The sequence below is a fragment of the Aegilops tauschii genome, chromosome 7 (genome assembly GCF_002575655.3).
Source record: "Aegilops tauschii subsp. strangulata cultivar AL8/78 chromosome 7, Aet v6.0, whole genome shotgun sequence".
Lineage (NCBI taxonomy): Eukaryota > Viridiplantae > Streptophyta > Magnoliopsida > Poales > Poaceae > Aegilops > Aegilops tauschii.
The window spans coordinates 145,711,790-145,736,851 of record NC_053041.3 but is presented as its reverse complement, the minus strand read 5'-3'; the positions used below and the strand labels follow the sequence as shown (position 1 = coordinate 145,736,851).

The 25,062-nt window shown below is 44.6% G+C and overlaps 1 protein-coding gene and 1 pseudogene across 1 annotated transcript; both read left to right on the top strand.

The window, feature by feature from the left end:
• The first annotated feature begins 3,890 nt into the window (after positions 1-3,890).
• On the top strand, positions 3,891-16,808 carry LOC109760291 (protein CELLULOSE SYNTHASE INTERACTIVE 1). The gene is made up of 8 exons (XM_020319114.4): positions 3,891-4,202; positions 4,588-4,717; positions 5,984-6,039; positions 7,691-10,739; positions 12,216-14,754; positions 15,059-15,513; positions 16,188-16,304; positions 16,413-16,808. The coding sequence occupies exons 2-8, from the start codon at positions 4,664-4,666 to the stop codon at positions 16,551-16,553; spliced, it is 6,411 nt and encodes a 2,136-aa protein (XP_020174703.1). The 5' UTR covers positions 3,891-4,202; positions 4,588-4,663; the 3' UTR covers positions 16,554-16,808.
• A 5,066-nt stretch (positions 16,809-21,874) lies between these two features.
• Positions 21,875-25,062, top strand: LOC141026944 (uncharacterized; annotated as a pseudogene).

Genomic DNA, 25,062 nt, shown 5'->3' with positions numbered 1-25,062 from the left:
TCTCAAAAAGTAAATTGAAATCCTCTTTTTTTTAATGCATTGTGCCCTTTACTTATTCAGTCTTGTATCATCACACTTTAAGTGTTAGTTCGAGAAAATTAATAATCATCAACACTAATGATTTTGTGGGAGCCATTTTTTAGCTCCGTCATTCCCGATCATCTTTTGTCATGTGGGGATTTCTTTTCTTAAATCATATGCACGATCGCTATTTCAGTGGGTCCATTCACAAAAATATGCATTGTTTGTGCAAGATAGTTAATGATGCATAACTTGACCTTTTATTTTCTAATGGCATTATGCTAGGTAGCTGATGATTCATTACACTTTATTGTGAATTCAAATGAATTCATCAAAGATGATACTAGTTTACAAAACAAACTATTCATACTAACTACCTGAGGTTGTGTTTGTAGTGTGATAAATTATGATAATTTAAGTGCATTGGATGACTATATTTTGTCTATTTTTTCTCATTAGTGTGTTTGGAACCATCTATTTTATGGGTAACAATGGCGGAGCTTCTCGAGGGCGAACCTAGGAGGTCGCCCCCCTCCCCCCAGAAAAAAATGGAACTTTTTTAATACCACGTCATAGTAATGAGGCGGCACTGCACACACCAACCCATAGGGCCCTTTTAACATCTCCGTATGGAGACAAACTAGCTACGACGTACAACAGCCAGTGACCAACTCTGATTTCTCTCGTCTTTAGTCTTTTCTCTTGCCATCTTGTGTGGACTGGGCATGGCTGGGTGCCTCCCCTTGATGCAACAAGTGCCACCAAGGAGCTACAAGGCCGACCGCGCTCCACTCCTCGACGATGTGAGCGGCTGCGTAGAGGTGGAGGTGAGGCACTCATCAGTGAGCGTGCCTGCATGTGGGCTAGTGAGCAGCAAGCAAGCAAGAGCAGTCTGCCCACCCACTCCCCGCTGGAAATTTCTTCCTGGTATAGATTCTTGCATCTTAATTTGTTGGGGAAAGTTTTGAATAGGTCATAGATTTTGTACTAATTCTTTTTGTTTACAGGACCGAAAGTGATGGTTAAAGGAAACCATTCATGCATTTTACAAAGAAAGAGAGGTGAATGTGTAAAGCTAATGAACCGACATTAACTGGATCAACCCTTGTTCAACCTATTCGGAAAAAAACCTATTCAACCTCCTCAATTATTGCAAATGTTCTTGCCATTTAAGAGCACGAAGAAATAAAGAGCTGATTTTTAGTGTGATTAACTCAATACTCCATGGTTAAATAATATTTTGGTATATTTTTTTCCATGGACTAGCTTTTATAGATATAATCAACGTTTGAAATGCGATTAACGTACTTACCTAAGTTTCTCAATATTTTCAATATCAAATTTGTCGTAGTGATACAGTTCCATATCGAGGAAGAAAAAAGATGTTCGCCCCTCCTGAGATTTCTTCCGAGCTCCGCCACTGATGGGTAACATTTCAAATCAAACTATAAAGAAAAATCAGTACATACATCACAGTTCCACAACCACAACATCGAGCTCAACTGAGTTGTTTGTGTGAACTTGTCACGATAAGCCGCTGCCGTGGAGTGTCTGCACAATTTAGTGTTCTGTTTCGCAAACCAGAATGTAACTTAAATAAAGCCCCCATACACCAAACCAAGAATAGTACACTCAGCACACAATTAGAGACTTTTTCTATTTTTCTCTGGCCAAATGGGATTTTAGATTATACCAAAATCAGAAACCCAAAGACCCACCGCAATGCCAAACACAATGTAACAACAGCTGTATATAAGGCCAATTCCAGCGCACGACCCCAAACGGACGCCCGTTTTGTCCGGATTCTGTCCGTTTGGGTAGGGTAATGGGGTCGTGTCCGGACAGTTTGTGGGATGCGGTGGCTGTGCGCCCAACGCGCGGACGCATCCTGGCCGCATCCTGTCCGCGTACATTTTTCTTTGCAAGTCCATAACTTTTTTTCATCATTGATTTTTGATACATGGAATACGTCACCAAATTTTGACTAGAAAAGCAAGACAAAAGAAAAACAAGAACCACAAGAATACATTTTAGAAGATATCCAACTTCCATAACTGTTCCTGTAAGTTGGATTAGTGCCTTCTTGATGCACTCATTGTTGATTTGCGGAGGCTCGATCTTGCGTGCTTCTTTCTTCGAGTGTAAAGAAGTAGACGTTGCTTCCTCGCATCTAGTCTCATGTCTAGCTTCTATTCTAGCAACAAGTGCACTAGTCTCATCTCTAGCCTCTATGCTAGCTAAAAGTGCACGAACATCTACTAAATTGCGCTCTATCAATATATCGATGTACTCTTCTTCCCAATACCAAAATTTGCATCCACCTACACAATAAAATGTTAAGTTAGCACAACTAGTCAAATCCGAGAGCACAACCGAAGCTAAAGTAGCACATACCTTGTCGTTTAAGCACTTGATGAACACCCAGCCGGGATGTTCCGGCGTTGTAGACACGCGGCGCACGACCTTCTTTCGGCAGTCGTCGCACTTAATGAGTGGCAACGGGTGCGCCACGAGCTTTTGGGCTAGCACCGAGCCCGGCCGACCGCCATTCGTGTATCTGCTGACGGACCACCGACGGTGTAGATCCGAGCGGCTAGAGGAGGAGCCACTACCTGCATGCGGCCTTGCCGGGGCCTTCCGGCCCGGTGTCCGGCCAGTCCATGGCGGCGCGGCCTCCCACAGCAGGGCGAGCTCAAGACCGACTGGATCCGCTCCAAACCCGGCCGCGGGGTGCGCTATCAGGTGGCCGTGGTTGGGTAGCTCTGGGGTGTCTAGGGGAAGGGGGCTGGGGGAGCGCGCGTCCGAGCTGCACAGCTGCAATGGCAGCGGCGACGGCGGCGGGGGGCAAGAGTGGAGGGGGTGCGGCTGGAGGGGGGAGGGGGCGGATAGAAAAGTCCCTGTGCCACCGACGGGCGGGCCAGGGGAGGACACGAGCACACGGTCCGCCTGTCCGCGCGCTGTCCGTTTCACCCCAAAAGCGGCCCAAACTTGGGCCGCGGATGGGTCGAAGAAAATGAACAAAAGTCCGTTTACGTCCGCACGCTGGGCCGTCTGATTTGTTCGTTTTACCCCAAACAGACGCACCCCGACGGGATGGGGTCGCGCTGGAATTGGCCTAATAGAGCTGATTACCCGACGGCACGTTTCATACTCACGTAAAACCATATCTAACGCCAAATTCGTGGAAAATGGTAAAGTTTCATACAAATGGAAAACGGCGCGCCACAAATGAAGGGAAGAAAATAAGGGTGGTGACACGAACTAATCAGCTCGTGCAGATGCTCTGCTGAAGGAAGAGGATCGGACGAAAACACCCTCCGCTAGTTTTACAGCTATGCACAAGTTGGCGGATACCTCTCCCTCCTACCCTACCCTACCCTACCTGTTGATTTTCTTGGCTCTGCAAGACAAAACCCCTCCAGCCCATGCAGACTGGCACTAATCAACAAACGCCGTACCTCTACCAGCTTACAATCTGTTTTGTTTAGTCCAATCGACACGGCTTAAACTAGAAAAATCAAAATGTTGCATATACACCCTTGAGAAACGAAACATCTTATGCAGTACCATTTGTTACCTTTTTCTTTATGGAAGTGTAGTTACCTATAAAATCTAGCTTGAGCTGTTAAGCTCACCCTGAGCAAAGTTTTTTTTATCATCGGGCCAAAATTTTATAATTCTTTTTGTACAGCAATTACCTCTGAAATTTCTGCAACGCATATGAACATATTTATCCGAGAATTCCTGAATGTGCAAACAAAAAATAAAACTTTAGTCTTTTTTCTGTAAATGTGAAACATGGGAAGGGTGATTGTGCAAGAGTGCCAGTAGAAAGCTCCAAACCGGGTTGCCCCCCAGTGCCAGCCACTGTCGGCGTCGGCGGTAGGTCGCTGCGCTGCGCTGGGAAGAAGAGAAGAGGGGCGCTCACTCACTGCCACTGGCTATATAAATTGCGGCTCCCTTTTAGGCCCCCGATAATTAGCGTTAATAATATAATTCCGCGCCAGGGAGGGAAAAAAGATCGAGAGCGTAACAGACGACGCCTCTCTCTCTCGTCTGTGTGTGTGTGTGCATGGGCGGCGCCCCCCTCCCCACTGGATCTGCACTGACGGCGTAGCAGCAGGAAGGCCGGCCAACTCCCGGAGATTCCTCGCGAAAATCTCGCGCCGGTTCCATGAGAGGTTTGCGACAATCTTCCGATTCTCCTTTGGTTTTTCTTCCGCGGTGATTCCGGAAATGGCGGGTAGCAGTGGTGTGCTGCTCCAGTCGAGCTCCGGGATTGCGCGCGAGGGTGCGTGATCTAGGCGGTCGCTCGAGGGATTTGCGGGCTGATCAGCGTCCAATGAGGCGATTCGTGGGAGCTGGTGTGAGAAATTGGGAGTGTCGGTGATCCGCTCGGCGGCGGCAGCTGCCGCGTCCGCCCGCGGCTAGATCTGGGGCCGCGCGCCGGTGGTCAGCTGCGCCCGACGCAAAATCCGGGCACAGCTCAGTGCCGAACGGGATTGCTCTTCACTGCGTGGATCTGACGCAGCCGTTTTTTCTTTTTACTTTTACTGTCGGTTTCAGGTTGAGAGCTCGGAGGCAGTGAGGAAGAAGCGGGTAGCCTGATCTGCTCGGCTCGAGGAGGTCACGGACACCTAACATGGCGGCGGCATTAGCGTGGAGGTTCAATGGAACCAACGGCGGCGCAGATCTGGTAGGTGCCCCTCTTGCTGCTGGACGTCGTGGTTCTGAGTAGTAGAGAGTGGCAGGCAGCCTGTCGCTTTCAGAGTCTTTCTTCAACTGCAATCTTCGCTTCCGTGATTAAATAGTAAAGTAGTGGGATAAGGATACTCTTTGAGAGTGAGATCGGTTGTCACTTGCCAGCCTACTTGATACAAGTCCGGCCTGGGTATCGTATCGGTCGAATTTTAAGCTTTGGGGGTTCCTTTCAACCAGGTCTATCGACTTTTACTGTCGACAGACAATAGTTTCGATGTCTATCTTGAGATCAAGGAGCTAGGGAGCTGTTACCTTCTTTTGGCATTAGTGGCAGTAGCATTCTTCATTTCTTCTGGTCTGGGCCATGCATGTTCACTCGGGTGATGGCGAAAAATGGGCTCAATAAATCCATATGCTCGTGTTGTGTTAACTTTTGGCATTTATAGGCATTGGAAAGCTTTCTTGTGCCGTAGGCATGTAGCTATTTTAGATGAAGCAAAAGCGTGTAAAAGATGTACTGATTGAATGGCTGGATTTTTGTTGCCGCATCTTTTGCATGGTCTTGATGTACTGAATCTCAGGTTCATTTTTGTGTGGACCTATGTTTGATGGACAATACACGCCTTTTTGTTTCTTCATCTCTGTGGATTTCCCTAACTTTTATCTCGTTCCATCTTAGCTTTTTGTGTATTAAGTCATGCCCTGTAAGTAATTTGACCAACTATAATCTGGAGATGTTATTCTGGAACTTGCAAAAGTGAATGAAGTCATGCCATAGAAAATTCTGTTATGCTTTCCTGTAATTAGAGGGAGTTGTGATAAAGTGCCTGTCATGAAACTTCAATACTGTTGTTATCACTACATATTTCTACAGTGATTTCATAGGCATCTTTGAAACACTCTTGTCATAACTCTTCTATAGTTCTTTTCAAATTATCCGTAAGCATGTGATTTCCATCAACTAGATACATATTCTTGAGACTTCATGTACTAGAGAACAGTGATTTATCACTCTGCAAGAATGATGATTGTTTTCAGTCTTGCTTGCACTTTGAGGGAAAATATGGGATTGATCTGACAACATGATCATCATTTTGAACACCCGACCTATGTTTTGGAGTCATTAAATTGTATCCACTGTTGTTACGTTGTACATTTTAAAGTACTGTAATGATTATTTGATGTTCAAAAGCCTTCATTTAAATCTAGTACTATGTCTTGGAGTCTTTAATGCTAATCACTCCTGCTTGGCTATTAACAGGATAAGGTTCAAGATTCAGAGCCACCAACTCCTGTCTCGGTCATGAGAATGGGCAAGTAAGTTGTGATTCTTTCTTGGTTTGTACTCTGTAGTGCAAAATGCTCGTAGTCGTCTATAGCATGATTGATGAAATGTGATTTATCACAACAACGTTTCCACTACTCTTACGGTCTTACCTTCTCTTATTGTTTTTCTGTTTGATATGTCTCTGTTGCTTGGACTTTTCTTTCATATAACAGCATGCAATATAACAACTGTAAAATCGTCACAAGGTGATCTTAGAATTCCTGAATATCAAATGGGAAAAAGACATGACTACTAAAATGTCCATTTTGTCCACTTAAGGGGTATGTTTTTAGAAGTAACTTATATGTCAACCAAGCTAGTAGGGAAATGGAAATTAATAGTCTATAACAACTACCCTGCAGCTCAACAAATTTCTGCTCCAAATAAAAGGACCGCTAGATAAAAGTTTTCTGATGCCCTGGTTTAACATTACTTGGATGTGTAAGAAATTACGAAAGCAACAAAAGTCAACACCTACACCTACATTTAGATACGCAATTGCATTGGTTATTTGATTTACGATATTACAATTGTAATAAGGTGCTATTGTCGATTTAAATAGGTCCTGCAATTTTATATTCAAAGGCAGGAATGCAATTTGGAATTTTTTTGAACCTTCACAAAGAGGGGAACTTGAGCGTTGCTCAGTCGCCTAGAACGGGAGTGCATGCCTAGTCTACCCATGTCCAAGGCTTCGCCTCCGCGGAGTGTGCTCCTTGTATTTTCTTTTTAACATCCCATGGATGCTAGTGCCGGTTGGTCGAGTTCTTTTTTTACCTCACGAGAGAGTAAAGGGCACAGTGCATCTTGAAGGAAATGAGATACTTGAATATGCAGAAATTGACCACATATGGAAGAGAAGTTTTTTCATGAGCAAAATTCTAACTATTCCTTCTTCCTTGATCTCATAAGTTAAAATGTAAACGCATTGACTTGTCACTTAAGACTAACTCTATCTCAAACTCAAATCTAACTCGAACATTTTTTAAAGGGATAAATTCCTAATCAAACTAACAGATCAAGATCAAAGCAGAGTAACGTGCAGCAGCCAATGGGCGTTCCAGGAAACATGTTAGAAACGAGAGATCACATAACTTCCTTTTCTTTCCAAATCATGCAGGAGAACTGCATAGACAACTGAGCGATAAACACAAAGAGGGGGTAATCTAGACCTAAAACGACAAATACATAGATGCAAGAGCTATGGGAGAGCGTGGGAAACAGCCAAGCACCATTGCTTGCAGGCTGTCTTAAGTTTGTTGACCATTGCGTTAAGCCATTAAGCGAAGTCATCTTGGCAGAGGATCACACAACATTTATAAATCATCTGGTACACCTGTTTAATGAAAATGCCATGTGGATTTGACCATCTATTAGAAAAGAATCACCAGCATCCAAAACATCAAATTGATATCACTAGATTTATCATGAAATACACTTATATAATTATTTCTCTGTGAGGCGACATTTTTATACAGAAATTGATGGTCAGAGTATGTTTTGAATAAAGTTTGGATCAGATGAAGTAGTATCTTAGCTGTGAACTGTTGATAAACTATTACGCTCTTGTAAATTATACCACATCAAAATCATTGCGAAGTATTGGACACTAGAACTAAGTCTGATCATATCTAATTGCAGGAACCGAGTCAATATGGAGGATGAGGAGACACTTTCAAGTGTTGCTCATTGTATTGAGCAGTTGCGGCAGAGTTCTTCGTCCACTCAAGAAAAAGAAAGCTCATTGAAGCAGTTATTGGATCTTGTTCAAACACGTGATACTGCATTTGGAGCTGTTGCGTCGCATTCACAGGCTGTTCCAATACTTGTTTCTCTCCTCAGGTCTGGCTCATCTGGAATTAAGATGCTGTCTGCTACTGTTCTTGGATCTCTTTGCAAAGAAGAGGAGCTAAGAGTGAAGGTTCTGCTTGGTGGTTGCATCCCTCCGTTGCTTGCTCTTCTCAGGTCCAAGTCAGCTGAAAGTCAGACCGCAGCTGCCAAAACAATTTATGCTGTTTCTCAAGGTGGGATAAGGGATCATGTTGGTTCAAAGATATTCTCAACAGAAAATGTTGTCCCAGTACTGTGGGAGCAACTCAAAGTTAGCCTCAAGAATGAGAGTTTGGTGGATGGCCTGCTAACCGGAGCACTGAAGAACTTGTCAAAAAGCACAGAGGGGTTTTGGTCAGCAACTGTGCGGTGTGGTGGGGTTGATATACTTATAAAGTTGATTGGTTCTGGACAGACAAATACCCTAGCAAATGTGTGCAATCTTCTTGGGGCCTTAATGATGGAAGACTCATCAGTTTGTTCAAAAATTTTATCAGGAGAAACAACAAAACAGCTCCTAAAGTTGCTTGGTCCTGGTAATGAAACTTCCATTAGAGCAGAAGCTGCTGGTGCTCTGAAATCCCTTTCTGCGCAGAGTAAAGAAGCTCGGCGTGAGGTAGCTAGCTCTAATGGGATTCCTGCTCTTATAAATGCTACTATTGCTCCATCAAAAGAGTTCATGCACGGAGAATCTGCCCAAGCACTGCAAGAAAATGCGATGTGTGCATTAGCAAATATTTCTGGTGGTTTATCTTATGTAATCTCAAGCCTTGGTGAAAGTCTTCAATCATGCTCTTCCTCTGCACAGATTGCTGACACTCTTGGTGCATTAGCCTCAGCCTTGATGATATATGACATAAACGCAGAATCAATCAGTGCATCAGACCCTCTGGTCATTGAGAAGACATTAATGAAACAGTTCAAGCCTAAGGCGCCCTTCCTTGTACAGGAACGTGTAATTGAAGCTTTGGCCAGCTTGTATAGTAACCCAGTTCTCTGCAAGACACTTGCAGATTCTGATGCAAAACGTTTGCTTGTTGGTTTGATAACCATGGCAGGCACTGAGGTGCAAGATGACCTGATGACATCACTCTTTGCTCTCTGCAAGAAAGATTGTGATTTATGGCAAGCTCTGCAAGGCCGTGAGGGTGTTCAGCTATTGATTTCCTTACTTGGTCTATCCTCAGAACAGCAGCAGGAATGTGCTGTTGCTCTGCTCGCTCTTCTGTCAAAGGAGAATGATGAGTGCAAATGGGCTATCACTGCTGCTGGTGGTATACCTCCTCTTGTTCAAATATTAGAAACTGGTTCTCCGAAAGCTAAAGAAGATTCAGCAACCATCATTGGCAATTTATGCAATCACAGTGAAGACATACGAGCATGTGTTGAAAGTGCTGATGCAGTTCCTGCTTTGCTATGGCTTCTCAAAAACGGAAGTGACAACGGCAAAGAGATAGCATCCAAAACACTGAATCATCTCATTCACAAGTCAGATACTGGAACTATTAGTCAGTTATCTGCTCTGTTGACAAGTGAACAGCCTGAATCAAAAATTTATGTTCTTGATGCTTTGAAAAGCTTGCTTTCTGTTGCACCACTTAATGATATTCTGCATGAAGGAAGTGCTGCAAATGATGCAGTTGAGACGATGATCAAAATTCTAAGCTCCCCAAAAGAAGAAACTCAGGCTACATCAGCATCTGCTCTTGCTGGTCTATTCCATTGCCGCAAAGACTTGCGAGAAACACATATTGCAGTGAAGACACTTTGGTCAGTCATGAAACTGATTGACGTGCAGTCCGACAGAATACTAATGGAGGCCTCATGTTGCCTTGCTGCCATTTTTCTTTCAGTCAAGCAAAATAAGGAGGTTGCTGCAGTTGGACGGGATGCACTTGCTCCACTAGTCTCACTTGCAAGTTCAACAGTTCTTGAAGTAGCAGAGCAAGCAACCCGAGCTTTGGCAAACCTTTTTCTTGATCATGAATTGTCTGCGCTGGTATCTTTTGAAGAAATTATGTTCCCTATAACTCGTGTTCTTAAGGAGGGTACTCTTGATGGAAGAATTCATGGAGCAGCAGCAATAGCTCGCCTTTTGCAGTGCCGACCCATTAACCAAGCTATCTCAGATACTATTAATCGCTCTGGTGCTGTCCTTGCTCTAGCTGGTCTCTTGGAAGCTGCTGATGGTGATGCTTCGGCAACATCAGAAGTTCTTGATGCACTGGTGCTATTATCAAGATCGAAGGTGTCAAGTGGGCATACAAAGGCTCCCTGGACAGCTCTTGCAGAAAATCCCCACACCATACTTCCCCTTGTTTCTTGTGTAGCTGATGCAGTACCCGCCTTGCAAGATAAAGCCATAGAAGTTTTGTCAAGGCTCTGTTTGGACCAACATGATGTTGTGGGTGGTTTAGTTTCTGAAATCCCAGGTTGCATATCATCAGCAGCACGGCGGGTCATTGGTTCTAACCTTCTGAAAGTTAAAGTTGGTGGATGTGCTCTTCTTGTTTGTGCAGCAAAAGAGCATTGTCAAAAGCAGATTGAGATACTGAGTGATTCAAGCCTGTACATTCAGCTAATTCATTCTCTAGTTGGTATGATCAATACAGCAAACTTACCTTCTGAAAATGGAGATGGTGAAAGTATAGCAGACATTAAAATTTCCAGGCACTCAAAAGAAAATAGCAGTGATACTGAAATGGTGCCCCACACTGCTGTTATCTCGGGTAACATGATTCCACTCTGGCTACTTGCTGTCTTTGCTCGCCATGACGACAAAACAAGAGCAGAAATTCTAGAAGCTGGAGCAGTTCAAATGCTCACTGAGAAGATTTCTCAAAATGCATTTCTATATGTGGTATGTGGATGCTAGTTATTCCATTTTTCCTTATTCTTTGTACATATGCAAGTTGGTATGTGAATGTTAGTATCTCTTACACACTTCATTATCTTGCATTACATACCCAGTTTACATTCAGAGCTCCTTTGTTTTTGAATTTTGCTCCTAAATTTGCTTATAGACTGAATAATCTTTAGGTTTTATGTAGGCAATAACTTATTTTAGATTGGATGGATCACTTCCTACCTAACTGATTTCTACCATTCCATCTATTGTACAGCTATAAGGAACATTGATTTAATTATCACCTGCTAAGTCTCAGTGCCTTGAGTAAAGTTTCATACTTTTCCATGAAACATTAGCTTGTGTTGATTCATCTTCACAATTCCAGGGACTAGTGTTTCCTTGGCACAATCATTGCCTGTGCATACGATCCCATGTTTGTCCTTTTTGTTACTCTTCATTGTAATGCACATTATTTTGAATAAAGGTTCCAGAGGAACCAAAGGCCTACATAACCTGGCATGACTAAACAGAAGAGCTAATGAAAAGTTGACAGAAATGAAGCGCTTCCTTTAAATGGATATTTCCAAAACCAAGCAGTTCTCTCATTCTTCTTCTGAGATGGGCTTTAAACCATATCGAACCAATCACATATCCCCTGGCACAGTACATTTAGTCACTTCAGTTCGCAACAGTATGAACCATTGTTGAGGAGTTCTAATTTTCTAAGCTAGTTGTCTTTGCCATCTATTTTATTTGGGGTATCTTTTTGAACTTGCATTCGTTTCGTTGTGTCCAAATATTCAAAACTTGAATTGTAGCAACTAACTGAATTGACACTCAAAAGAAAAGATTTGTGGTATCGTCGACCATACTTGTGTTGTGAAGTACACGATCAACTGAATCAACTCTCAAGTTCTATTTGGATAGCATAGCTATGTCACTGAGTTCTGCATACAACATAACGATAATAAAATTCTGTGCTCGATTAGACATGATAAGTTCTGTTTGGTATTTTGCTTTTGAGACTTGTCTAATACTACTTCTGGAGACCCATCATATATCTTACTCCTGCACTGGTCTCCAAATTCTTATCAGATAGAAGACTTATTTTGGTATTCATATCGAAAGATAGTTTACACCCTTTAATGCCTCACATACTTCAAAATTAGATAAAATCAAAAGTAACTTTACATTGTGATTCTTTTGGTTGGACATCATGATTGGCATTTGGAAGTTCTCATGGTATTCATTTTTGTCTGTGTTAATTTTTTGACATTATATTGCGCTGCAGCTGACTAGTTCAGTTCCCTAAATTTTTCATTTTGACGAGGAAGGATCCACCGCAAATTATCTAATAAAACTTAAATTATTCATTTGCTAGTTTTTATGTACACATAATGCATTGTCTTGTTGCTCATAGCTTGTTAAGTTTTTGTTTTCCTTTCAATTTCTGGGACTGCTCGTAATGTATCTTTATGCTTTTATCAGGGTGAAGAAGATAATACCGCATGGGTCTGTGCCTTACTTCTTGCATTGCTATTTCAAGAAAGAGAGGTCAATCGATCTAATTCAGCATCCCATTCAATTCCTGTGCTCTCAAACTTGTTAAGGTCAGACGAGCCAGCATACAGGTACTTTGCTGCACAAGCTTTGGCAAGTCTGGTTAGTAACGGTAGCAGAGGAACTCTTCTGGCTGTTGCTAATTCTGGAGCAGCCACCGGACTTATATCTTTGCTTGGATGTGCTAATGTTGATATAGCTGATCTCTTGGAGTTATCAGAGGAATTCATGCTGGTGCCTAATCCTGATGAAACTACGCTGGAAAGGCTATTCAGAGTTGATGATATCAGGGTTGGTTCAACTTCCAGAAAATCTATTCCTCTTCTTGTTGATCTACTTAAACCCATTCCAGAAAGACCTGGTGCTCCTTTCTTGGCATTGGGTCTTTTGACACAATTGGCTGTTGATTGTGTTCCAAACATGCTGCTGATGGCTGAAGTTGGAATCCTAGAAGCACTTACCAAATACCTATCACTTAGCCCACAAGACGCAACAGAAGAAGCTACAACTGAGTTGTTGGGCATTCTTTTTAGTTGCGCGGAAATAAGGCAACATGAATCAGCACTTGGTACTGTAAACCAACTTGTGGCAGTCCTTCGTCTAGGAGGAAGAAATTCACGCTATAGCGCGGCAAAGGCATTAGAAAGTTTGTTTTGTGCAGACCATGTCAGGAACAGTGAGTCAGCTCGACAGGCTATTCAGCCGCTTGTAGAAGTTCTGAGTACTGGCATGGAGAGGGAGCAGCATGCAGCCATATCAGCACTTGTTAGACTGCTTTGTGACAATCCGTCAAGAGCACTTGCAGTTGCCGATGTTGAGATGAACGCAGTGGATGTTCTGTGCCGGATTCTGTCCTCAGATTGTTCAGCTGAGTTGAAAGGTGATGCCGCTGAACTGTGCGGCGTTTTGTTTGCAAATACAAGGATCCGCTCTACAATGGCTGCAGCCCGTTGTGTGGAACCTTTGGTCGGTTTACTGGTTAGTGAAGCTAACCCGGCCCAGCTTTCTGTAGTCCGTGCACTGGATAAGCTCCTAGATGATGAACAACTCGCTGAATTAGTGGCAGCGCATGGGGCAGTCGTTCCTCTTGTTGGGCTTTTGTTTGGCAAAAATTTCATGCTTCATGAGGCAGTTGCCAGAGCTTTGGTGAAGATTGGAAAAGATAGACCGGCTTGCAAATTGGAAATGGTTAAAGCTGGTGTAATTGAGAGCATTCTTGATATTCTTCATGATGCTCCAGATTTTCTTTGCACCGCATTGGCGGAAATGCTTCGGATTTTGACAAATAATGCTAGCATAGCAAAAGGCCCATCTGCAGCCAAAGTAGTACAGCCTCTTTTCTCTCTGCTATCAAAGGCAGATACTGGTCCTGAGGGGCAGTATAGCACTTTGCAGGTTCTTGTCAATATTTTGGAGCATCCTGAATGCCGAGCTGATTACAACTTGACACCCCGGCAAACAATTGAGCCAGTCATTACCTTACTGAATTCATCTCCACCAGCTGTGCAACAATTGGCTGCGGAGCTCCTATCTCATCTTCTCCTGGAAGAACACCTCCAGAAGGATACAGTAGCAGAGCAATCCATCCCTGCCCTCATTCAAATTCTCTCATCAGGTTTGCCAAATTTACAGCAGAGAGCTATAAAAGCTCTCGCTAATCTTGCATTAGCCTGGCCAAATACAATTGCAAAGGAGGGTGGTGTGTTTGAGTTGTCCAAGGTGCTGCTGCAATCTGATCCTCCTTTGCCTCATGTTGTATGGGAATCTGCAGCAGCTGTCCTGTCTAGCATTTTGCAGTACAGTACCGAGTTTTTCCTTGAGGTTCCTGTTGCGGTACTAGTGCAGTTGCTCAGATCAGGGACTGAAAGTACCGTTGTGGGTGCACTGAATGCCCTGCTTGTATTGGAGAGTGATGATTCAACAAGTGCAGAAGCAATGGCTGAGAGTGGTGCTGTAGAAGCTCTTCTGGATCTCTTGAGGAGTCATCAGTGTGAGGAAGCTGCTGCAAGACTCATTGAGGCATTGCTGAACAACATAAGAATAAGGGAGGCGAAGGCTGCTAAAAATGCTATTGCACCTTTATCCATGTACCTTCTGGATCCACAGACGCAGTCTCAACAGGGAAGATTGCTTGCTGCTCTTGCTCTTGGAGATCTTTTCCAAAATGAAGGTCTTGCTCGTTCTACTGATGCCGTCGCAGCATGCCGTGCTCTGGTCAATCTTCTTGAAGACCAGCCAACCGAAGAGATGAAAGTGGTAGCCATTTGTGCCTTGCAGAATCTAGTCATGTACAGCCGAGCAAATAAAAGAGCAGTTGCAGAATCTGGTGGCGTCCAGGTCTTGCTGGACCTTATCAGTTCAAGCAATCCTGATACTTCTGTTCAGGCAGCAATGTTTGTCAAACTTCTATTCAACAACCACACTATCCAAGAGTATGCCACGAGTGAAACAGTCAGAGTTATAACTGGTAAAGCAATACCCCTTTCTTGTTTGTGTTGGATCACTTGTTGTGTTTCAGTGCCTTTCATGCTATATAAGTCAAAGTCTGCCTTCAATATTAACAAGTCAAACAAAATGATATATAGCAAAGCGAAGCAACATCTTTGAAAAAAAGATAGTATTCTATTTTAGTGGTTCTCTACACAAAATAGCATTGTTTTTAACTCTTATCTTCTAGCCAAAAGAAGAACAATTTATTTCTGGCACCCTGGAATGTGGCTTTAATTTCCTACCCAGAGTTTATTTACCTGATGATGGTGCTTTGTATGCAGCTTCAATTGAGAAGGATATATGGGCATCTGGGAGTGCTAATGAGGAGTATCTTAAAGCACTCAATGCTTTACTTAGCAATTTCCCTCGTCTGAGAGTCACTGAGCCTGCTACAATATGCATTCCACATCTTGTAACATCCCTTAAAACTGGTTCTGAAGCAACTCAAGAAGCAGCACTGGATTCACTATATCTGCTAAGACAAGCATGGACGGCTTGCCCAGCGGAAGTATTTAAAGCTCAATCAGTTGCTGCCTCAGAGGCTATTCCTCTACTTCAGTACTTGATACAGTCTGGCCCACCACGGTTTCAAGAGAAGGCAGAGTTGCTACTTCAGTGCTTGCCTGGGACACTTACAGTTACTATAAAGCGTGGCAACAACCTGAGGCAATCAGTGGGAAATGCTAGTGCATTCTGCAAGCTTACTCTTGGAAATAATCCAGCAAGGCTGACAAAGGTATGTCTATATTGTTTGCGTTTCTAATTTCAGGGATACAAGTCTATAGCACAATTTAGTACTTCCATGCTGGCAATAAATAATTGCTATGCCTGTAGTTAATATTGTTTAACTTTTTCTTATTTATTTGTTTTTATGTGCACTTCTATGATCTATTAGCAAGATCATGGTTCAGCAGTCCATATCAAAGCTTGGACATTGGTTTATGGGTTAATTAGGATCCTACCAGTTCTTGTGCTGTCATGCCTCCAAGTATTTATTTAAGCCTATGATGTTTGGAAGAGAGATATTTCTTGGTAAACCTTCGGTATCTAGTCCTCTCAGGGTTTCGCTAGTCCTGTACGTACGGTACCCTGATGCAAAAGCACTATGCTGTAGCGAATAGTAGAACATAGAGGCTTTATTTTACGACAACTGCTAGGCAGTGGAGCATTGAAATACGGTGCATCAGTCTCCAATGTTACCATTGACAGTAGAAATTGGAATAACTCCTGATCGTAATGCCTCTGCATTTGGTGTTTAACTTGAAGCATAAATATTTGCTAGTTTATTTTCTTAATGATTATGTATATAGGCATATTTGGTTTTGAGCTTCTTTTTGCACTTGACCATGTGCGCACATGCACGCCGTGTAACAAAGTTGATTGACCTAACCCACTCGATGCTATACTCAGATTGTCTCGACCGGTGAGTCACCTGAATGGGACGAGGCCTTTGCATGGGCTTTTGACAGCCCTCCCAAGGGCCAGAAGCTTCATATCTCTTGCAAAAACAACAGCAAATTCGGAAAGGTACTGAAATGTGATATACATGCATTATATTTACCACTTCATATCCTTTTGCTGCTGTTTCTCGCGTCACTGTATTTGCATCCTCAAGCTCTCTGCCTGTTGTTGCAGAAATCGTTTGGCAAGGTGACGATCCAGATCGACCGGGTCGTCATGCTGGGGTCAGTCGCCGGAGAGTACACCCTGCTGCCGGAGAGCAAGAGTGGTCCGAATAGGAACCTGGAAATCGAGTTCCAATGGTCGAACAAATGACAGCATCTACAGAATTAGGCGCCCGTGTAAGTTAAAATATATAAAGTTAAGAGTGGTTTTCTTGTTTCACATCCTCTGCTAAATGTTACCCTGTTTGTGCATCAGTGTAAATAGCCGGCAGAGAAAGTCGTTTTTTGGTTGTTGTTGTTGTACTTTCTTCTGTGAGATAAAAACAGATGAGATCAGTTGTTTTTTGTACTGATTGTAATGGACCGACCGATTCATTATTTTTTCGACGGGATTTTTTCGTTTGTATATCTTTGTAAGGTCATGTTTGGAAGCAAGGGAACTGGGTGTGTTTGGTTGTTGTGGAATCAAGTGGCTCAAAAGGGAATGGGTCCAAAATTTTTGGCCATCCTGTTGCTTGGTTCGCGGAACAAACCGAATCGAAATTGGTTGGACAGGCAGTTTGTCGCAACTTTATGTTTCTCCTTCCATTTCCATTTCCATTCCCTGGAACAACAATTATGTACTTTGTACCGATCTAATGTGGAGAAATCCCTATCCAATAATTAGTGGGTCAATCAAACATATTCGGCATGGCCTATCTGTGCTCCACATATAGGAAATTAAATGAAAATTCAAATATATTTTTCTGCCTCTTGCCTACAAGAGATCCTTGGACATTTGATAGATTGGGGCATTTATGGTTGCCTAAAATGCAACCTTTGTCAGCTTTGCAAAAGAGAGAGAGCTGGAGATGGTGGCGCATCTCATGTTTAAATGTTGACACAGTTCAAGGATTTGGATCATGATCAATGAGTGTTGAGCTCATAAGACCTCTTGACACCAACTCATGAAATAATCTACCAACAGTCACGGCATGGCGATTTCGTGCGTCGAGAATTACCAACGTTCACATAAAGGCCATGGACTCCTTCACCATCCTAGGATGTTTTGTGCGAGTGGAACTTCCGATTCTTCAACAACATCGCCACCTTGCCTTCCATCAAGAATGACATTGGAAATCGGAGCATCATGGGCACTAAACACTTAGTGCTATTTACCAGAGATTAATCCCTTTGTATTGACCTTTGTTGTCTTTGCTCCGCGAACTTCTCCTTGATGAGATGAGGCAAATATTCGCCTCCCTTTGGAATGAAAAGAAACACAATTACCTTTACCCATAAAAATATTAATTTTTTAGGGGTTCATAAAAAGATTGAATGCAATATATCCTTTCGCTAAACCCCTTCTATAAACGGGTAGATGTACGACTTAAGGAGCACATCTATACCCACACTAGGCCCTGATGGCTGGGCACGTCTATGCCTCGCTCTTAATGGGCAATAGGTAGTGCCCATCCCATGTCGTTCCCGATTCTATCGGCCCAAACGGTAGTTTTCTCATTTTCTAGCACTCGTCGGCTCCCATGTGGACCGGTGGGTTTTCACTTTTCCGCCTATCACTCGCTACTGCATGAAGCATAACCAATACAACACAACAATATTTTCTATTTATTTATTTCGATTCTATTTGTGCACCCTCTTTTCCTTCTATTTGTGCCCCCTCTTCTCCTTCCTTTTGGTTTTATTTTTGATATTATTTTCGTTTCTGTCTTTTTTAATTCTTCCTTTCACATTTAGTTTTTTGTTTCTTTTCCTCTGTTCTCTTGGGTAAAACACACGAGTATTGTTTCTACGACATTCAAGAATGCCTTTGAATATGTGAATATATTTTTCAAAAACACAAAAAATCTATTCCATATATGTATGAATATATTTTAATATATAAGTTCTAAATTACCTTTTAATAAAAACAAAAATATTTTTTCTAATTGCACAATCATTATTTTAAAAACTATCTTAGCATTTTTTAAATATTCCAACACTTTTTTATTACACGAGTATTTTTTAATAATGTACGATTTTTTATAAAAATAGGTGGAAATTTCTTTTAACATATGGAACGTTTAAATAAATTTCATGAACATTTGTTTTTCATATAGAACATTCTTCAGAAAAATATTTGGATGATTTTTTAAAAAAATGGAAGGAGATTTCTTTTAACATATGGAAACATAACATTTTTCCACACACGTTTGTTTTTGCCTGAATATGTTTTACCTATGCATTGACATTTTTTTTCCATATATTGGACTTCTCTTTTTTTCCCTCCGTTATTTTAGATAAAATAAATTTCTAATTTTACAAGATAAATGATTTTTTTAAATATGTGAACATTATTTTTCCAAAACATAAGCATCTTTTCCGAGCTATATGAACATTTCTGTTCATATACAATATTTTTTATTACTCATGTACGCCTTTTTTTTGCAAATATTTTTTGAATGGAATATATGTGCATTTCTTACACGCATGAAAAAACAATTATGAGATATGAGATTGGTTTATTATTTTTAATATGTCAAAAGACAAAATTCATGCATTTGAAATGAATTTTGTATTTTAACAAATGTTCATATGTCTTAAAGACATGTTCATGCTTTTAAAAAACCATTCATCAGATGTAATATAATGTACTACTCCCATAAAAATAATTAAAATAATAAATAACATAGGAAAACAAAGGAAAAGGTGAAACAAGAAAATAAAAGCCCCAGAGAAAACATGAAGGAAAAATAAATAAATGAAGTGAAATGAAAAATAAAATAAGAAAGATGAGACAAGAAAATAACAGGATAATAAAAGGAAAGAAAGGAAAATAAATCAAAATAGAAAGAAAAAAACTTCTCCAATCCACATAAGGAGGGACTGTGACTACAAGAAAACAAAAAGAATACCGACATACTTCACGGGTCGAAGCTAGGGCAGTGACTACAAAAAAGCAAAAAACAAAAACCGACATATTGTACCAGCCCATGTGTGGAGTTTTAGTTAACGAGCGCTAGCTATTGCTAGCAAAGAGCGAAATATAGAGTCTATTTGGAATGCAGCAGGGCTGCCCTACCAAAATTTTGGCGGTGAGCTAGCATGAGGCACTGTTTGGATCGGAGCGGACTTTTATATCCACTCTAATTTTTTGGCCGCTTGGTTCATCTTTTATGCCTGCTTGTTGGCCTGAGCCGCGCGATGGAGGTGATGAAATCGTTTGTCAAATTATTGGCGTGCCTAATTTTGACATGCTGACCGTGGGCGCGATCCGAACAGACCCTTAGCGTAAGAGTTTTTAAATAATGAAATTTCCTTATTTAGTTTGTCACTAATTAAGAAACTTTGGATCAACCACTTGATGCATGCAGTTTTAAAGAAGTATATGGTTCATTTTTTTTGGATGTAAGGTGGAGCATGTCTTATTAGATCTTTTCGTTGCAACAAAGCATGGCATCATTGGCGTGTAGCCTCGACAGTTGACAGTGCGTGTACATGTTTCTGTAGATGTGTCAGCTGTATAATAAAATGTGGCGTGCAACCTTGACAGTTGACGATGTGTTCTTTTGTTTTGAGGCAAGAGTGTATGGTGTGAAGCGACTCTACATGGGATACTACGAGGTCAACTTTTGCTTGTTACTAAGTACTCTACATGAGTAGTTACTGGTTTATAAAGCTTAAATCCAGCAAAATGCTAGCTGCATGCGTGGTTCCCTGCCATGAGGCAAATATAACTAAGCAGACGAGTTGACCAAAGGTTTAACTATTCAGCCAAAATGGCGAAGGCCGGCTAGGTTCAGATGAAATCTTCTTATTTTTTAGGTCTCGAAGTTACCCGATCCAGAGGTAAACATTTGCAACTCGCTACAAACTCATCACGTCAGATGTAGGCACATATAGTATGATAAAATCCACTCGGCAGTGCAAGTCTCATTCACCAAAATATTCCAAGTTTGTGAGCTTTGAATTCACCAGTATCTAAATGAATGTTGACTAGTCACTAAACATTTATAAACACATGCAGTGCCACTTGCGCTACTAGAATACGTATACCAGATCATCGATCGATGTAGAAGCGTATGAAAGTATATTTTATGTTTTGAGACGTACATTCATGAATGTACACATGTGCAGAGGTGGCAGTCGTGCTATCTTGGATCTCGCATACACAGTTCACGCCTTAACGCGTCAGAGTGACCTACACAGTCAGTTTCTGATTTATAAAAATTGCTATTGCTGTACGTACGAAGTAGGCGAACAATAAGGAAAAAGGAAAGAAAGAATCATGTGTCTTCTCAACGAAAAGACAGTATCATGCCTCTTGAAATAAGAGAGAGGGCAGCCCATTTATGGAAAGAAATGGACAGAACATTTGGGTAGTTGGAATCCTTTTTCAAAATGCTGGTAGTTAGAATCCTGTCCTTTTCAGGTATTAAAGCTCTGAGCTAAGCAACAAAGAAGCTTACCAAATATGGCCTCTGATGAAAAAAAAACATGACAGATGACATCCCAGTAGAGGATCCACATGGGTCACATCCAAATTAAGACTATATATGCCGGTGCAAATTTCAGCAGAGGTCTGCCCTACAGCAAAGGGAGATGCTATAGAGTTATACTGCAACAATTAGCCAGGAGTGAACATAGTGACATGTAGACAAATGGAGTACATCAATACTTCACTAGCAAGCTAGACTATGGACCAGCTTGGACCAAAAATGACTATTTCAAAGTTGGCAAAGAATACTCAACACTTCAAGTGCGTGGAACTATCGGTGGCATCACCAAAGAGATATGATACGGTACTAGATACTTCTACACATTGCAATACTTAATGTAGACAGTGAGATGATGTACACATTGCAATACTTTATGCAGCCACTTGCAAACTGCAAGTGGAAGACCGGGACCTTGAGCCGGGCAAGCAACAACCAACACACAATATTTCTTTCCCTGTCACGTATAGCTATGTTCCACCCGTTTCCACTCCATCTTGTTACTCCTCCCTACCGTTGCTATCTTTCAGGTGATGGTAAACCTAGGAAAAATACCTTGAACTAGAAGCCAACATATGTCAGGAATTGTTTATGTATATTTACATCAAGTTGTGATCGAGGAATGAGATCGTGAATCGGCATGGTTGATAAAAATAGGTTTGCTCGGCCATAATCAAGGGCGTTAATAGAAATATGGGTGCCCCTAAAGCATTAATATAGTATGAAAATTATGTTGTCATATTGCCTAATCTAGGGCGTCAGACTCTGAACTATCTAAACTGGTTTGATGTGCGTAAAAGGGATCTAAGGGTCTCTCCAACGCCGACTATCCGTCTGCGGACTGATTCAGAGCAGTCCGCGAACAGTGATGCGGGAGCCGGCCATCCAACCTTGTTCCCTAAAACTTCCGCCCCCTTTTGAAGTCCATGAGCCCCCAAAGCCCCTAGTTTGCTTTCAGTTTGCGAAAAAAACAGACTGGTCCACGGACCGATGCGGGATGACGTTGGATGGCAAACTGCATCCGAACAGTTTAGTTCAGACGTTTGCGAAAGATTTGAGTGTCCGCTTTAAAGATGCCGTAAGATAGACCTGGCCTCCCAGCGCCCGCACATACGGGTCCTCTCTCGCAAACATTTTGTATGGACGAGTCAACAAAATGTCGACATGCCGTCTAGATGGCAGAAAACTACTCACACGTACGTACTTGCATACATCGACACTAGGCAAGATGAGCGCGCCAGCTTGTCCCGCAACCCACTCACATCAGTGACACGCACGCGAACTCAGTAAAACGGAGCGGCCTCCGCATCCACGGCAAGGCGGTGACGCCGGTGTGGTGCGGGTGCCCAGCCCCGGGGGACGGGGGCACACGCGCAGACGCGCTACCGCCGATCGAAAACCACATGACATGATACCAACCACAAACAGCTCCCACCGGTGACGTGCGTGAGCCAACAGAGCCGATGGATGCTTAAGCTAGCCAAAGTGATAAGTAAGTATAGGAGTAATGTAATCCAAGTGGCTGCGGCTTACGAGTTGTTGGTGTACGCACTGAAAAGGGACCGGAAACTGACAAAATTAAGAACATTGCCAACTGATCTTTTTCGCAATCAGTTAAAGAAGTCCGCAGCTTCTTAGGTTTGGCCGGCTATTACAGGCGCTTTGATTTCGCAGTTCAAGAGGATGGTGGGGACAACCTCTCTACATCTACGGGCCAGTAGGCCATGCGCCTTTCCGGTAAGGAAGAGGATAAAAAGGTGCTATCATCTATCTCGACCTGTTTCCCGAGGCGTTGGAAAGAGTCAAGCGTGCGTGTCCTGGTCGATGTGGCATCATGGCATGGTCACGTTTCGCGCCCGGATTGGCCTCCCGCTGCCGCCAGAGGGAACAGTGATGTATTTTATGCTTTCGCCTGAGAGAGAGAGAGAGCAGCATGGATCGATCAAAGCATACCATTCAACTTGCTCGAATCATCTGCTTTCCTTTCTCGTAGTATGTTAGAGCATCTCCAGCCGCGCCCCCAACAGGCCCTCCCTAGGCGTTTTTTTCGCGCCGGCGCCGAAAAAACGGTCCAGTCGCCCCCCAGAAGCCCGTTTTTCGTCGGCTCGGGCCGAAACTGGTGCCGGCGGACCCAGGCAGAACTCGGCGCCCTGGGCGGCGCCTGGGGCGCCGACACAAGCGAAAAGGGCGCGTGGGCCCGCCCTGTCGGCGAGTCCAGCGCCTATTCCCGCCGTTTCTTCCCGCTTTCCCCCCACTTCCCTCCCATTTTCTCCTTTCCTCCCGCTAATCTCCCCCCCCCCGCGCTCGCCTCCCAGCCGGCCGCCATGCCACCGAAGAAGTACGTCATCCCCCGCGCGGCGGCAACCGCGACCGCCTCCGTCGCCCAGCAGAAGCAGAGGAAGCCGAGGGCGCCGCCGTCCAAGCCACCGGGCATGTCAAACGCCGAGTGAAGGGCGGAAGTTCAGCGACGGGAGGCTGTCACCGCCGACCGGCGGAACAGGGCCATCGCCAAGAAGGCCTGCAACAACGCGGCGCACGCGGCTGCGGCTGCCTCATCGGCGGACCAAGCCGAGGCCGAGGCGACTCGCGCGGGGATGATGAATCCACCCGGCAGCCACGCCCAGTACGCGCCCTGGGGCCAGCAAGGCGTCGGCTCTCCGTCGCCGCAGCCATGGGGATCGCCCTCGCCGGGCTACGCCGACGGGGACGCGCACGGTGGGCTCAACCCAAACGTCACCTTCCCCCATGGACACCCGGCCCAGCGCACGCCCTCGCCCGCCTTCGCCGGCGTGCAGTACCCTCCATACAACTACTCGCCGCCCGCCTACGCTTCCTCCCCGACGCCCCCACTCCGCCGTGGCGCGCTGCCCTTCTCGCACCTCGGCGACACCGACGAGACCGAGGCCGACATGCACGACATCATCGCGGCAGGTTCAGCCGCAGCCGCCGCGTCTCCCGGGTTCGTCACCCAGGACGAGACGGTGGATCTCAGCGGCGGCATGGACGGCGAGCTCGGCTACGTCTACGGCGAGGACGAGCAGGAGGAGCAGGAGCAGGAGGAGGAGGACGAGGAGGAGGAGGAGGAGGAGGAGCCGGCACCTGTTCCGGCGAAGGGGCGCAAGAAGAAGAAGCGGGCGGCCAGGTCAGGCGAGCCGCGCATCAAGTGGGCGTCCAAGGAGGAGGAATGCCTCGCCGAAGCATGGAAAGTCGTCTGCCTCGACCCGACCACCGGCACGAACCAGAGCATCGAGGCGTACTGGGACCGCATCAAGGCTGAGTTCGACGAGCGCAAGCTCGTCGACCCCTACTTCAAAGGCGTCTACATGCAGCGTGGCTCGAAGGCGATGGCGAACCATTGGGGGCGTATCCAGGGGCGTGCAACAAATGGCATGGGGTCGTCGCGGAGGTCGCGGCTTGCCCAGAGAGCGGCGCCAGCGTTGAGGATCAGGTATGCCACGCCGGTCTCCCGCCTCTCTTCGTCGTCTGCGCCCGCCAACTGTTTGTTCCTCCGCGCAGTTGCTGCGCATGTTCGCCCTGTATCGGCAGAGCAACCGCGACGCCGAATTCAAGTACCTCCACGTTTACAAGCGCATTGACAAGTGCGAGAAGTGGGCGGAAGTCCGGCTCACCCTCGACAAGGCCAAGGAGACCTACAAGCCGGACGCACCGACTCCGGGCGTGTCAGAAGGGCAGCCGGACGGCAACAAATGTGCCAAGAAGGGGAAACACGCTGACGCGGCCACCGCTCGAGTGCAGGAGTCCATCGAGCACTGCCTCGCCGACGCACAGGCCCGGGCCGTCCTTCGTGAAGAGAAGACCAACGCGCGGTGGTTGGCGTTGATGTCGAGCAGCGCCGCCAAGCTTGACCTACTCCGGACCAACGTCGCCGCGAAGAAAAGGAACACCGACCTGGCTTTCCTGCTGGGCGGGGCGGACAAGCTCCAGAGAAACGACGAGGCGTTCAAGGCGTGGTACTTGGCGGAGCGTGGCCTCATCCTGAACCAGCTTCCCTCGAGGACGCCGCCCACGCCCACGCCCACGCCGACGCCCTCGCCAAGCCCGAGCGATGATGCCGCCGAGACTCCCCGCAGCACAGAAGCCACGCCGACGCCACCAAGCACAGAGACCCCGCCAAGCCCGCGCACGCCGACTCCGCCGACGGCGGAGGCCGACCTCGCTGTCTGA